This window comes from Acomys minous (genome assembly GCF_964271855.1).
Source record: "Acomys minous genome assembly, chromosome: 10".
Classification (NCBI taxonomy): Eukaryota; Metazoa; Chordata; class Mammalia; order Rodentia; family Muridae; genus Acomys; species Acomys minous.
This window is the reverse complement of record NC_140491.1, coordinates 97263204-97278576: the sequence shown is the minus strand read 5'-3', so window position 1 is coordinate 97278576 and position 15373 is coordinate 97263204. Positions and strand designations below refer to the sequence as shown.

The 15373-nt window shown below is 37.9% G+C and overlaps 1 protein-coding gene across 6 annotated transcripts in view; it reads right to left on the bottom strand.

Annotated features, from left to right (window-relative positions):
• SLC4A10 (solute carrier family 4 member 10) overlaps window positions 1–14259 on the bottom strand; it is a 257846-nt gene extending 243587 nt beyond the window's left edge. For 2 of the 6 annotated variants that reach the window (XM_084797968.1, XM_084797974.1), the window contains exon 1: window positions 13913–14144. In XM_084797968.1, coding sequence (XP_084654094.1) covers window positions 13913–13960 — 48 coding nt within the window. In that variant the 5' untranslated portion in view covers window positions 13961–14144. Of the gene's footprint in view, window positions 1–13912 lie in introns of all 6 variants that reach the window. The other 4 variants (XM_084797971.1, XM_084797972.1, XM_084797965.1 and 1 more) reach the window with 3 other exon arrangements.
• Between the last annotated feature and the right edge of the window lie 1114 nt (window positions 14260–15373).

Below are 15373 nucleotides of genomic sequence, written 5' to 3'. Positions count from 1 at the left end.
GTTGGATGTACAGAGAGCTGAGAGAATCTGGGAGGGAATGAGAGAAATGGGGGAAACCATGAACTGAATATATCATGTAAACTTATTTTTAATTTTAAAAGTATTTAAAATTTAAAAGTATGTGTGGTATTGGTTATGTGAAATTTTAAAGCAGTTGATTTAATTTATAAGCAGTAAATAAATCATTTCTCAATTAAAGCTTTAAAATATTTTCAGTAGTCCCAACTACAAAATATAAATTTATTAACATTTTAAAGCAAATCCTTAAATATCTTTAGATTCACACATAGTCCTTTCTAATCAAACAATAGGGTAGAAAGGAAAGAATTTTATTTCTAATGTGTAACTGTTAAGATGTTCACACTGTTGAGAATAATAATGTGAAAATTACTAATTTAGCATGATGTTTTCGGCTTCATAACATTAAAATGTCTTCCATTTATCTGTGATGCATAAGTCAAACTAATAAAAATAAGGTACAAAGAAAAATTTGTGTTGTTTTATTTTTAGAGTCCTGAGTCAATTGTTTAAAGGCCTTATTAAACAAATTTGAGCACTCGGCATGAAGAAAATCACAATAAAATCTAGCCAGTCTTAAGTGGATTCAGTCTTTAGGGTCTAAATGAAGTACACTAAATTATCACTATGCTTCATAGCTTTACTTAGCTTTTATGTATCTTGAATCTTATTCTGGATCTCATGCTTATGGAAACATAATAATATTATCCGCTTAGCTGCATAGTGTAAGTAAACCAAAATATAGCACCAACTTGAGCAAAAACTAATAACTCACCCTAGAAGGTACATATCTTTGGTGCAATAGCTAAATTTCACACACATTTCATATTATTTGTAGAACTTTAATTTTTCAAGGACTTGCAAGCGCAATTTATCTTATGCTGAAGTATCATATGCATACTGAAGCATATTGCCACCTTTTTCCTGGTCTATTTCCTTTCCTTTAGCCTTAGGTATATGCTTAGTAACATTCAGAGGATGTCACAGATAATACAGATCCTTAAAGGAGAAGATGAATTACGATGAAACTTCTAAACACACACCAGCAAGGGGAAAAATGCTCACTGCTTATTACTTTGACTGGCTTTTGGACTTAAGTTGCTTTACTTAGTTTACAATGGTGTTCAGCCAACATAAAATTCTTTGACAATATTACTTTTTGAAAAATCATAATTTTTTGAAAATATAACAGTCCAAGTAATGTAGAGTATTTTCTTGTGAAGATCTTATTCAATATAACCAGACATGAACTTTTGGGTCTTTATTCACATAATTTAAACCATTATAATAACTTTGAGAACAAAAAAGTTAGAAAATAATATTAACATGAAGTAATCAGTAACACATATTTTAAAAGAAGTAAAAACAAGGTGAGACTAATAAAAATCACATTTCCTTCTTATAATTTATTCTTCAAGTTTTTGTTATGCTCTATACATTCTGATAAAGATATAGCCCTCACTATGTTATAAGAAAATATAATTGCAAGAAGTTTATAATATGAAAAATAATACTGTTATATGTAGTGGACATAACCATGTTTTTGTTTTGATCCCAAGTGTGGGCTAGGTGTTGGATGTAAACATGTTTTTGTTTGGATCCCAAGTATGGGATGGAGAACAGACTTGTGAGACAGCATGTGATGCTTATCCACTTAGAAGTCGAACCATTTCGTGGGGAGGCTTGGTTGTTGCGAGCTGAAACCCATCCTAGCACAGACTCTGAGAGGAGCCAAAAACAGGACAAAACAGGCGGTTTTGGGGTCTTGTTACTGTTTGGCTGTTCATAGCTCCATTTCCAGATGATCCTAGGGAGACTGCTCCAGCGAAGGCTTTGTGGCTCCTGTCTCCAACTGCTGATCCAGGTTCCAGCAGCAACTTTGGTGGAATTGGTGGTCTGCTGAAATCCTGCTGACTATCCCCGGGGAATCACTTCCAGGAACTGAATTCAACAAGGTTCTACAGGCTTTGCACAAACTCACCAATATCCTCCTGCCTCTGCCTCCCAAGTGCTGGCTTAAATGAATGCACCACCATAGCTGATTTATAATTGTAAATCTTGATAAAATTCCTATTAAAACACTTCATTTTGAGAGCATGGAAAAGCATATAAAATTAAGAGTCGAAAATATCAGAAGTTCCCAAAATTCTTCCCATTCTTTAATGCAAATAAATAAGATATTCATACCTGGTCTAACAGGTCCTCCTTAATAAAAGAATCAACCTCTAGGAATGAAAGATGGTCACTTCCAATACACAATTTTGCTTCTGATTGCTTAATATTACTTCTGAATTGTTCTTCTCCTCGCTTGTTTTTGGAGGCATTAGGTAAGTGAAGATCCACACTTCTCATTTCACTGTGACTGTGACTAAAATTTTCAATTATATACTCTAAATGCTCTCCAGCACAATGTCTTCAAAAATAAATTCAACGTTGTTTCATTTGTTATTTTTATTTGATGAATAATGGGTATTGAAGCCTCTTTTTCAGCCAGATTCTTGTTCAATAAAACATTACCATGAAAGTAACTAATGAGTTGATTAATTAAGTTTCAAACTCATTAAATCACATGAGCCATTCACATACTGATGATTATTCAGATTTTCATTCTGCCAGGCATTTGTGCATAGTTTGACACATGCAGAAATTCTTTTTAAGACGAATGTATATAATGGTATATATGTTTCCACATTTTCAAAAAATCCTTAGTGTTAGTTAAAATAGCCCAGTGCCAGTTTTGAGAACCCTCACCTCAAGTTATTGGTAAGAGGTATCGCAAAGATCCCTCACAACAATATAAGCTCTGCTCACTGCTCTTGGTTGCCTACAAGACCTTGATGGTAAGAACCCTTGCTGAGGACAGCACACACTTTTGGCAGAAGACAAGGAGAAAGCAGAAGAGCACTAACCAGGAAGGCTTCTCCCTGTTTGCTAGTTTTCATGGTAGGAGAAGATGCTATGTAGGCAGCTAGGGCAAGAAGTTAACCAGGCGTGAATGCTCTTTCAAGCCACAGTAGTGCCTGGCATAGCAAGGCATGCCCACAGACTCAGTAATGGCATGAATATCACAGAAGTAACCAACCACTTTGTAGTTAGATTTAAGGCCTGTTCCACAAGAAGAAGCACATTCCTGCTACTTTAAATAAATCCCTTTACGTCAACATCCTAACCTAGAACAAAATGTACTTAGGAAATACTGCATAAAAGAATTTTTACTGGGGAATGTACAAAGGCTCACCATCTCTTTTTCTTCAGGATTTAGGAAATATGTTAACCTGTATTACATAAATGGATTTTGCTGGTTACTCCAGTTCTTTACTGATTAGCATAGTTACTACTACAGCAACATCTGATGTTAGGTTAGAAGCTGATGCGACCTATCTCTCTGACATCATTTATAATGGATATTTTTAGTAAAGGCTAGTATATTCACCATACCATAATAAATGTGAAACAATTGTTATATACCTGTTAATAAAAGACATGATTTCACATAGATTACTCCTAATCTCAGCTCTTTGGCCATGTCCCCTGGATGGGGAGACCTGGTGGCACTCAGAAGAAGGATAGCAGGCTACCAAGAAGAGACTTGATACCCTATGAGCATATAAAGGGGGAGGAAGTCCCCCTCCGTCACAGTCATAGGGGAGGGGAGTAAGGGGAAAATGGGAGGGAGGGAGGAATGGGAGAATACAAGGGATGGGATAACCATTGAGATGTAACAAGAATAAATTAATAAAATAAAATTTAAAAAATAATAATTAAGCATCAAAAAAAGAGAACTGTTTAATATTCAAACTACAAAACAGCCAGAAGAATTACATCAGAGCACTATCTCAAGCCATGATGCTTCATTGGGGTGACAACATCTAGGGAGATTTAACAACTTCAGTTTTTTCAGGATTGTCACCTTTCAGGATCTTCAGGATGTGAAAATGTACATCATTTGCTTGGTTAGGTGGTTTTGTTTGTTTTTCCTTTTTATTTATTCTTCTCTCATATATTACATCCCGGCTGCAGTTTTCCCCTCTTTTCCCTCCTCCCTGTCTCTCCCCCATCTCCTCTATTTCATACATATAGAAATACAAAAAAAAAACCTCATTACACAAAATTCTCAAAAAATGACAAAAGTAATAGTAATATCTTCAAGGGACTTGTATATGTCAAAAGTGTCAAGGTTTCAAATTGGAGAAAATCAAAGAAGTGTGATATGAAATAAGGTTTTCTGAATTGTGTATTAAACACATTTAATAGGATATTTGTAGGAAATTGGTAATACTTGTTTAAAAACTTTTTGTGGGAGTGTGTGTGTGTGTGTGTGTGTGTGTGTGTGTGTGTGTGTGTGGTGTATATAAGCCAGAGTCAATGTCTGTTTCAATAGTTCTCTACCGTTTTTGAGACAAGGTCCTTCACTGAACCTGAAGTTTATCAATTCTGCTAGACTAGCTAGCCAGTGAGCACCTTGGATCCTGTCTCCAACTCTTCAGTCCTGGGATCAGGCATAAATCACCACCGTTAGCTTTTCCATAGGGACTAAAGATCCAAACTCAGGTCCTCACATTTGTGCAGCAAGCACATTACTAACTGAGCCATCTTCCACAGCCCCAGGCCCATATTAAGTAAGATAACAAAGTTAATTGCATCAATATCAGTGTTCTGCTTTTGTAACTTACCTATAGTTATTTAAAATGTTAACATTAGGATAAGAGGCATAAAATACATATAGAAGCCATATGACTATGTTTATAATTACTGTGTGAAAGTAAGATTATCTAAAATAAAGAGTTAAAAAATAATAAGTCTACCTTCATATTTGCATTCAATGTTTTCTAAGCTATCCTAAAATTTAAATATTAATTTTATAATTAGAAAAAATATGTATGTATACTTGACAGACTATGATTTTACATATTTCTCTATTACTATCAAATAAATAAAGCAAGTTATTGAACCAATGGTTGAATAAATTATACATATCAAGTTTTAAAATCTTTGATATAATGATTATCATTTAAAAGTAAAAATATGAAGCCAATAATAATAGCAGCAATCATAGTGACTTGTCATTAGTCCAAAGAATATTAAATATATATGTATCTCACTTACTCTGGTGAATCTACAAGGCAGAAACTCTCAGTGTTACCATTTATATTTTACAGATAAGAAGTGTAACAAGATGAACATGTAGCTAACTTATCAAAGTTGGCATAAATCCTAATCAGAACAGCTAGAAATATCCAACCCCAAAGATGTAGCTCTTTATTAATGTCACTAGAACTGGTGTCTAACAGATTATTCATGAAACATTTAAGAAATTCACTGCTCTTGGCCGTCTGACAGTAGCACAAAATCACCTAAAATAGGCAGTTTTGATGAAAGTAAAACCCACTGAAGGACAAGATATAGATATATGTGTGCTTATACAAATTGAATGCTAATATATTACTAATGTAGATGTGATGTAGCTAAACAATATGTAATAGAGGCTAAGTGAGGAAACAGAAGAATGAGGACTTAATTTACTACCTTCTTATTGGGATTTATATTTTAAAAGTTCTTTTTTGTCTCTGGTCCTTGCTCTTGGGTATCCACCAGAAGCAAATAGTAAGACTTTACTGCTGAAGAAGCCACATACTTGGAACACAGGATATGAAAAGGTCAAGCTGGTCTTGACCTAGAAAATTCCCCTCTGTACAGCATTCATAGTGCTGGAAGGAGTTATGCCACAAGTCAGCAATGCACTTACCCAGTTGTAAACCCTGCTACCTACAAAAACATCAGACCTGGCAAGACATGCCAATTGGCACAGGAATGACGTAAATGTTATGGAGTAACCAGTTTTTTTCTGATTCCATTTGAGGCCAACTACCTAGGACAAAACTCCTGCCTGGCACTGTCATCTTGACAAGGACCCATGGACGGGGAGATTATAAGCCATAGGGAAGAATTACTATGATTATTTTACTAAATGGATGGAGTATCAAACTACTTCCTAAATAGTTGTCTTTTGTCCATAGATTAGTGCAGTTCCCAATATCATCAGAGGAGCTTCATTTTGCAGCAGGTCAAAATTAATATAGAGACATGAATTAGGTCAAAGTATAGAAGAAGATTATGTGGAGTGCTATATGAGATGTCTATACCACTCCCCTTACCTGTGTGACTCAGAGACTACTGTGGAAGTGGATCAGAAAGTGTCTAAGAGCCAGAAGTTAGAGAGTACATTGCAGAAGTCCTCCCTTAGTTGTCCATCTACTACTTCTGGTGTGGGGATGTCCTCAGTTCCTTTTCTATGAGTTGGAATTTGAAATTACTTCTCCCCTTCATGCTGGGATTTTATCTGGCTTGAAAGAAATTCCTGGGGTGAGCAATAAGTGTTTTAAACAAGATTATACTGGCCGTTTCATTACTCTATAAATTTTCTGAAACTTGTCGAATTGCATACTTAAAATGGGAAAATTAGGTGATATGCATTATATACCAACAAAATTCTTTTAAAATAAATGAATTTAAAACAAGGTGTCTGCACAGGGGAACACTCTTCCATTGCTGGTGGGAATGCAAACTTGTACAACCACTTTGGAAATTACTCTGGCACTTTCTCAGAAAATTGGGAATTGTACTACCTTAAGACCCAGCTATACAATTCCTGGGCATATACCTGAAAGATGTTCCACCATACAAAAGGATGTTTGCTCAACTATGTTCATGTCAGCCTTATTCATAGTAGTCAGAATCTGGAAAAAACCTAAGATGTTCCCTCAAGCGAAGAATGAATAAAGAAACTGTGGTACATTTACACAATGGAATACTACTCAGCTATTAAAAACAAATAAATCTTGAAATTTGCAGGCAAATGGGTGAAACTAGAAAAGATCATCCTGAGTGAGATAACCCAGACCCAGAAAGACATACATGGTACTCACTTATAAGTGGATATTAGCCCAACATAGATGGCCTCTGAGAGTCTCTATTCAGTGGGGAAAGACGCTGGGACTCGCTGATGGACTCCGGATGAGAGAAATATGGAAGAATAAGGTGACAGAAGGATCCAGAGGGTTCAGGAGCCTCACAAAGGAGATCATCAAAGCTGGTGGTTTTGGACACAGGGGACTTACACAAACTGTTGTACTACCCAAGGACAATGCATGCAGTAACCCTAGAGCCCCTGTTCAGATCTAGCCAATAGACAGCTCATTCTCCACAGTTGTGGAGAGAGTGGGGACTGCCTCTGACATGAACTCTGGTGCCGCCAATTTGGTCACTTCCCCTTGGTGGAGAGACCTGGCGTGCACACAGAGGAAGGGGAAGCAGGCTATCAGGATGAGACCTAATAGGCTGTGGTCATATGGTGGGGGAGGAGGAGCCCCTTCTTTCAGAAGTCTAGGACAGGGAATAGGGCAAAAGAGAGAGGGAGGGGGAATGGGAAGATACAATTGAGGGGGATAACAATTTGGATGTAATCTTAATAAATTATAATAAGAAATTTTAATTTTAAAAAAACCAAGGTTTCTGAAGCCATGTCTGTTGGCACATGACTTTAGTCCCAGCACTCAGGAGGCATAGAAAAGGGGAGCTCTGAGTTCAAGGCCAGCCTAATCTACAGAGTGAGTTCAAGGATAGCCAGGGAGACAAAGAAATCCTGTCTCGAAAAGTGAAACTAAAACACAAAATAAACAAACTAAACCCCACAATGTGTTTTTTTCAGTTATTGGAAACAGTAAATGTGATCACATGTATGCACAGGCCTGTCAGATGTGTCAAGAAAGACTCCAGATACCAGCCTTTAAGTACTAGAGAGAATTCAAAGCATGTGTGGCACATGTCTGTAAGCCCAGTACTCAGAAGGCTAAGGAAGGCAGATCATAAGCTAAGGACAGGGTGAGCTACACATCAAGTTTCATGGCATCCTAGGCTACACAGCAAAACAAAGAGGGAAATGAACAAGATTGGAAGTCATAAGGAATGGGAGAGAGAAGAGGAACAAGAAAAAGATAGATAGAAAGGATTTTACATGTAGCACTTGATGATAATTTCCTTTGTTGGTTTTAATATTAGAAATTATGATATCTAAATAGTAAGATTTTAAGTTTTAAATTTTTTACCCTGTGTGTGTGTATCTCTGTGTGTGTGTGTGTGTGTGTGTGTGTGTTGCATATAGAAATCAGAGGACTTCTTGAAGTAGTTGATTCTTTCATTTGACCTCTGGTTCAAGGGACTGAACTCTTGTTGTCAGGCGTGGTGGAAAATTAACTTAATAGATGAGTCATTTTGCTTGCCAGGTTTTCACCTTTTACGTAATTTATAAAGAACTTTAATCATCATTGAAATGTGAGAGTGAACATAGACAGCTGTAACTAAAACATCACATGCTTTGTTATGGGCGAAACTATGCTCTCAAAAAAAAAAAAAAAGGATATTGGGGCTATAAATTCTTAATGTCTGTGACTGGGATCTTAGCTTGCAAATGAGATCTTCACATTTTTGCAAGTCAAGGTGGAATGATTAGAGTGTGCTCTCATCAAATATGATTGGTATATTTACCAAAAGAGAGAGGAGACGGGGGGGGGGGGGGTGGGGGGTGGGGGTGACAATCATGCAAAGGAAGAGGCAAACACTTGATGACATCTTGATTTAAATTTCCAGAACCATGGGACAATAAATGTACATTGTTTTAAACAAGAAGATTGTTTTATAAACGACCTAGGAAACTAATACTCATCTCTAACATCTAAATAAGAAAAACAATAAATTAATTATTTCAATGCATAATGAGACATCAATTATCATGAGCATACAACTTAGCAAAACCCTTTTACTGATATCCTTGGAATAATTAAAGGCTTAGTCATGACATAGAGCCCAATAAAACAGAGTAGAGGACGAAGAAATAAGTCCGCAGTGCTGTACCCATGTAATTATTTACAAAGGTCCAAAGAAATTCATTGAAAAGGGGAGAACGCTCTATTAACAAATAGTGTTTGGAAAACTAGATATCCACGTGTAGAATGAAGTAAGAATGAAGTCAGAATAATGAAATTAGGTTGCAATCTCTCACCCTATACCCGCCCCCCCCCCCAATATTAACTCAGGATAGAGAAAAGGCCTCAGAATAAGATTTTAAAACTCAAAATGGCTGAAGAAAAGTGTAGGGAAGACACTTTAAGATACAGACATTAACAAGTGCTTTCTAAGCCGGGCGGTGGTGGCACACGCCTTTAATCCCAGCACTTGGGAGGCAGAGGCAGGCGGATCGCTGTGAGTTCGAGGCCAGCCTAGTCTACAAAGTGAGTCTAGGACAGCCAAGGCTACACAGAGAGACCTTGTCTCGCAAAAAAAAAAAAAAAAAAAAAGTGCTTTCTAGAAGGGAAACGAATGCTATTATACATTACTCCAGGAACCAAAAACAAGACTTCCTGAAAAGTGTCAAGCTTCTTCACAGAAACAACAGAGTCATTTGCAAAAACAAAACTTGATAAAACATTGCATGTGTGTGTGTGGGGGAGTGTCTGTGCATATGTGCATATGTGCGTGAGTGTGTGTGTGTGTGTGTGTGAGTGTGTGTGTGTGTGTGTGTATGGGTGTGTGACATGTAAGTAGAAGAAAGCCTATTAGAGGACAGGTTGGAGATTGGAGAGAAAGGAGGAAGAGAGGATAAAGGGAGAATTAATATGATAAAAGTACATTTATATACATTATATATATATGAATATTTCATAGTAAAACCCATTATTTAGCATGCTCATATACAAATACAATGCTTATTAAAATATATACATACTATTTCATAAATGATGTATTATATATGAATTGCTCCTTGTTTCTAAAGAAAAATAACATACTCCAAGGAGTATATAACATAATTTTTATGACAGAAGTATCAAAGCCAGGGGTGATAGCGTATTTATGCAGCTCTAGCTGTTCCAGTGCTGAAGCACACCATTTCCTTGAGTTTTAGGCGAGTCTGTATTGCAAGGTAAGACTCTGTTTGAAAAGTATCAGATCTTCAGCTTACATTTCTTTTATCTAGAAATAAAATGGAGGACTGGGATATGGCTCACTAATAAAGTGTTTGCTTCAGTGTGTGAGTCCCTAGGTTCAAGTCTCACCGCATAACTACACAACTGACTCCTGGCTAGCATCTACTGCACAGACTGACTGTGGAAGCACTCAAAAAGTCAAATAATCTTATACTGTGTAAGAGATGAGAAGATCCGAGTTGAAGTTTCTTTGGACACAAAGGCTGAAAGTGTACTCACACTTCTGCATTCACTCTCGGCACATTGTAAGGTGCTTCTGTCTGTGGAGGCACACCTGCAACAGCCACCATCAAAGCCTGAACTAAGATGATGTCCTAAACACACAGCCACGCATGCTGAGTCTATTTAGACTGCTGCCTTGGCCCAGATTTTCCCTTTCCATTCTAAACTATCCTACTTCCTTAAGCTGACCTCAAAAACTTTTCCATAAACTTAATACATGTAGATTTTAGATTTTCCCACCTGTTCTCACAGCCTTAGCACCCTATGCATATCTTTATTTTGATAGTTCACTTTTCTAGAGTAGATATTCAAGTAAGAATTAGGAGTGATCTCTTCTATTACATGTTTTCCTGTATAGTAGTATGAAACAATTTTGTTTTAAATTAAAGTTATAATTTAGATTGCAATTCAAATTAAATAAAAATGTTACTTGGCCAATCCATGTTATCTCTTTTCTAACTTTCTTTTGTTCTCTAAGATCATCTTATCTTCTTTTTCACAAATAACATAGCAAACTAGACAGATCTCTGCCTACAGGTAGTTGGCTAAATGAGCCAGCTCCTCCCCACCTCTAAGCACACCAGCGAAGAGGTCAGCTAACGTGATGTCTGCAGGGAAGGGTTCGCCAGAGGCTGAGTTCCGTCCCTGCCCGAACGGGACCTGTCTCCCATTTCTTCTCTCTCACCTGTCCATACTTCTCCAAGTGTGGTGATTACCAAGTTATTCCAACTCTAGCCTCTAGTATCCCCATTTGTTAAACGGTAAGAATAGAATCATATGTGACAGCTGACTACAACACTCAGGACTGAAATCAGAGAACTGTACATGCTAGGCCAGTGCTTCACCACTGACTTACATATCCATAAATAAACACAAAAAGATGCTAAATTCCACCATCCATTCCTATGTGATCAAGCTAGATTTAAATTGTGACTTTCAACCAGTGAGATAAATCATTTGATAAAGGTACCTGCTACCAACCCCAAGGACCTGAGTTCATCTAATACCAAGGTCCCATCATGAAAGAATAGAACTGACTCTTGCAAGTTGTCCCCTGACCCCCACAATGTGTCATGGTGAAGTCACCCCTACACACAAAGAAATAAATAAACAAATATTTTTCAAAACTAAATGAAAAGGATATACGATAGCCTTTCCATATTCTAGTTGTGGAATGTAAGACCTAAGTTTTCTAAGGTTACAGTATTTTAAAAAAAAGCAGTGCCAGGCTCCAGTACAATATGTTCCTAAATAATACCTCACATTGCCTCTCAGATAATTGTTTGGAAAGGCATCTGAAGAATTTTCTAAAATAACCCCCCCAAAACTATTGCTTTCTCTTTATATATGTTTACATTATAAAGAGCCGAGAAACTGATTTCAGTAAGCCTGATTAAAAATCTAACATAAAAATACTGTGTGATATTTTTTAAACTAGTTTTAGAAGACCTATATTGTAGTCCTGTCTTCTATATAACCTTCAACATTTTATTTAGACTCCATTTGCCTTGATTAAAATAAAGATAATAAAAGATGATTTTACATGACATACATGATTTTTTTAATTAAAGCAATTGAAGAAGTTAAAAACACTATACAAATGTAAAACCAGGTCAAAAATTCACCAATCTTCCTAATTTCTTAGGCTCATTTTTTAACATATTGCTAACATAATTCTGCCTTGCCAATCATAAACTGTAAAACTATTCTATACTAGCTATTAAGACCCATGAAATGCAAACTTTTAAACGTGGCCAGTAATTTTTTTTCCTACCAAACACTGTAGATCCTCTTTTCTAACCAAACTTTTATGTTCCTTGCTCTTTTAAGCTCCAAACCACTTGCCCATGTAGCACAGTAATGTCATCCATTTCTAAACTCCTCCAGATAATCCTCATTTGGTCTTAAATCCTTTAACTGCTCCCACCAAGTGACAATCCATAAACCACATCAAACTGGATTCAGCCTGCTTTTCTAGGGCAAGTCCCAGCCCCCACCAACCCCACCCCCTGCCACAAAAGGGATTTTCCCCCTATATTTAATCTTTCCTAAACCTCCATCCTGTAATTCCTGTGTATAGTTCCTCCCTGCTGTTTACAGAACAGCTCCTTGTGTCATTAACACTATTTATTTGGAGTAACCACAGAATCATAATTTACGTATCTATTCAAGTTAAGAGAGTACACAAATTTTTACTCATTTCCCCCAAAACTACACACACACACACACACACACACACACACACACACTGGCTCTAACGTTAAGCAGGCTGGCTAAACTGGCATCCTTTCCCAACCCCAACCCATCCCCCACCCCACCCCCCATCCCTGCCGACACTGTCCTTGCTTTTAATTTAGGCTCTTTTCGTGGTGACACTGATGTTCTTCCCACTTCTCGGCTCCCTCCCTATCCAAACCTGACGTCCTGGGAAGCACTGGGCATGCTCAGCAGCCACAGCTGATGCAGGAAGCAAACTGAGATCTTTTTTGCAGCATTAAAGTCCGGCTGCCACCGAAGGCCCTAAATCAGTGGCCCAGAAATTGCTCTATCCTCCTCTGATATCATTTAACTGTGTGTTCAAAGGATGAGTGTGGAGGGATTTGGAGATGGACTGTTTACAGCAGCCCTAGTCTGAAAGGAGGGTCACAACCGAACAGCTAAAAAATAGCCGCTTATGTGGTTTGGTGCTGAGGAGATAGCTGCTGTTCTAAGCCTCTAAGCCGTGATTGCGCTGATAGAAAGCAAGGAGCTAACATTTAGCACCTCTGCCTCACCACGTAAATGCTGACCGCCCCCCTCACCCACGCCGTCCTTAAACATAGCAACATGAGATGCCCCAGACTAAAGAGGATGCTGCCTGCAGTCCAAAGTCCGTGTGCCAGACAGAGGGATTGTGTAGAAGACAGGCAAATCAATCATCCCAAGTATTAAAGCAAGCAGGCGGCTGAAGGAGCCAGCAATAAACAAATGGGCCAATTCCAAATGACAGTTCAGGAACCTTTCAGACACTCAAATGTGAAGAGCGTGCCTGTCTTCCAAAAACTCACATCTTCCACGTACATGAACTGTGATACACTTCCCTTTGAAAAAGATACTGACAGATAGCACACACACACACACACACACACACACTATCCTTTCCCCCTGTTCTCTGCTGAGACTAAATCCTTAGAGCTGCAACAGCAGCAGCTTCCCTCACCTCACTGCCTGGGGATGAAGCACAGGGAAGAAATGCATCAAGGGCTAAATAGGATAAAGGGGGCTTCTTTGCAGGGGCTTGAGCCAGCACTGCAAATCTTCCGGAAACAGAAAGATAATAAGCATTATCAGGCAGGGAGAAAGACACACAGCTGCCCCTGCTGCTAAACCTTAGCCATTTCTTCAAACAGCAACAAACATGAGACATTTCATCACCATGCTGCATCCATATTGAGAAGGTGGAAAAAAAAAAAGCATGTGCTCTCTGCTTTAAGCGTTTCAGTCTCCGGAGATGGGAGGAGACCCTGTCCATATGTTGTGGGAGCTATCCACCACCCCAAAAGTACACTCTCCCAGCACCTAGCAGCGTTCAGCTTGCCTGACAGGTTCTGCAGCAAAGCAGTTAATCTATTTGACAGCAGGTTGTTTCTTACCGTTGGCAGCAGCGGCTCCATTTGGGCTCCCTGGTCTTTAATCTCCATGTTCTGTAACACCTCTGGAAAAAGCACCTTGCTCTGCAGTGTCTTTGGTGCCTTCCACTCAGCCCGGCACTCGTTCTGCTTAGTATTCGGATCAGGTAGCTCTGAAGCAGGAGGCAACTGCACACTCCAACTCACCAGAGTCACATGGCTCCTACTCACTCGGGCTGCTGGCCAGCTTTTGCACTGACTGCCTTGGATCCTTGAGCGGGTGAGAGAGATCCTGAAGCCCCGAATCACTACCCACACCTGGATACTTGGATAAAGTAGAGCCTACAGTGCTACAAGTCCAAAGGGCGTTAAGAATTGTGCCTGAGATGCTAACTTCTTAAACAAATGAGTTCATGCTGGACTCTAACCAGCTTAGTCTGAATATGACACCTTGAGGCATTCACTGCATTCCAGGATCCCATAGGAAATAACCGTTCAGACATGGTGATGTCAGTGCAAGTCCTATTAGGAGTTGTCTTAGCTACTATTATTTAGTGTGATATTTGAGGTAATATGACCTCAAAATTAGAATGTCAGTGAGCTTGACCTATTCGCTAATTTTAAATTTTTGTCATTGTTAAATTAGTAAAAAGGGTATTTTTAATGTTTAAAATGTCAGAAGCTTTGGTAATCATACACTATTAAAATTAAGATATTTTTTCTAAATGTTGTCTCTCAAAAGCCAGTGATGAAAAATATTTCGACAATAACAATGATATTTAAGAAAGTAAAGCATAACGTAAAAATAGCAAATCTGATGAGCACCCTAATCATATATTCCTTTGCCTTAACTAGTTAAATAATTCATGGAAGAAATAGAGTCAAAAATATTGTTAGATGAAAAGAATTGGTGATGGTCATTGAATGGCTATATACATATGACCTGAAATTATGAGATCTATTTTCTGAATGAGGAGTCCAAGTCAGAGCTTTGGATATGCTAAAAAATATTCTACCACCAAGCAGCACGCCCCTCTCTTAGGTCTTTGAGAGTCTCTGTAAGTAGTAGAGATTAGCTTTCAATTGCTTACTTTCCTGTCTCTCCCTCCTAGGAGCTGGGGTTACAGGTGTGAGCCAGCACTGTCCTGGCTGTATCTATTTTAAGTAATGAAATCCATCTATCACTGGACCTCAGACTAAGAGCATAAAAGTTAAAAATAAATAAAAATAAAGATCTAAGAGTTGAAATAGGATGACTGAAAATTAAGACTATAGTTTATTGTAAACCTAAAACATCACCAGAATTTATGATCTTTAATTGGCAGAAATTTACATAAAATAAGATTAATAATACACTAAAGTTTATATATCTCTCATTGCAAATGGAATTCATCTTCAATACAATTCTTACAATAAGTTTTTACTACTTTGTGGGAAACTACTTGTTTTTGTGCTATAATGATAAGAGTATTTACGTTGTTCATA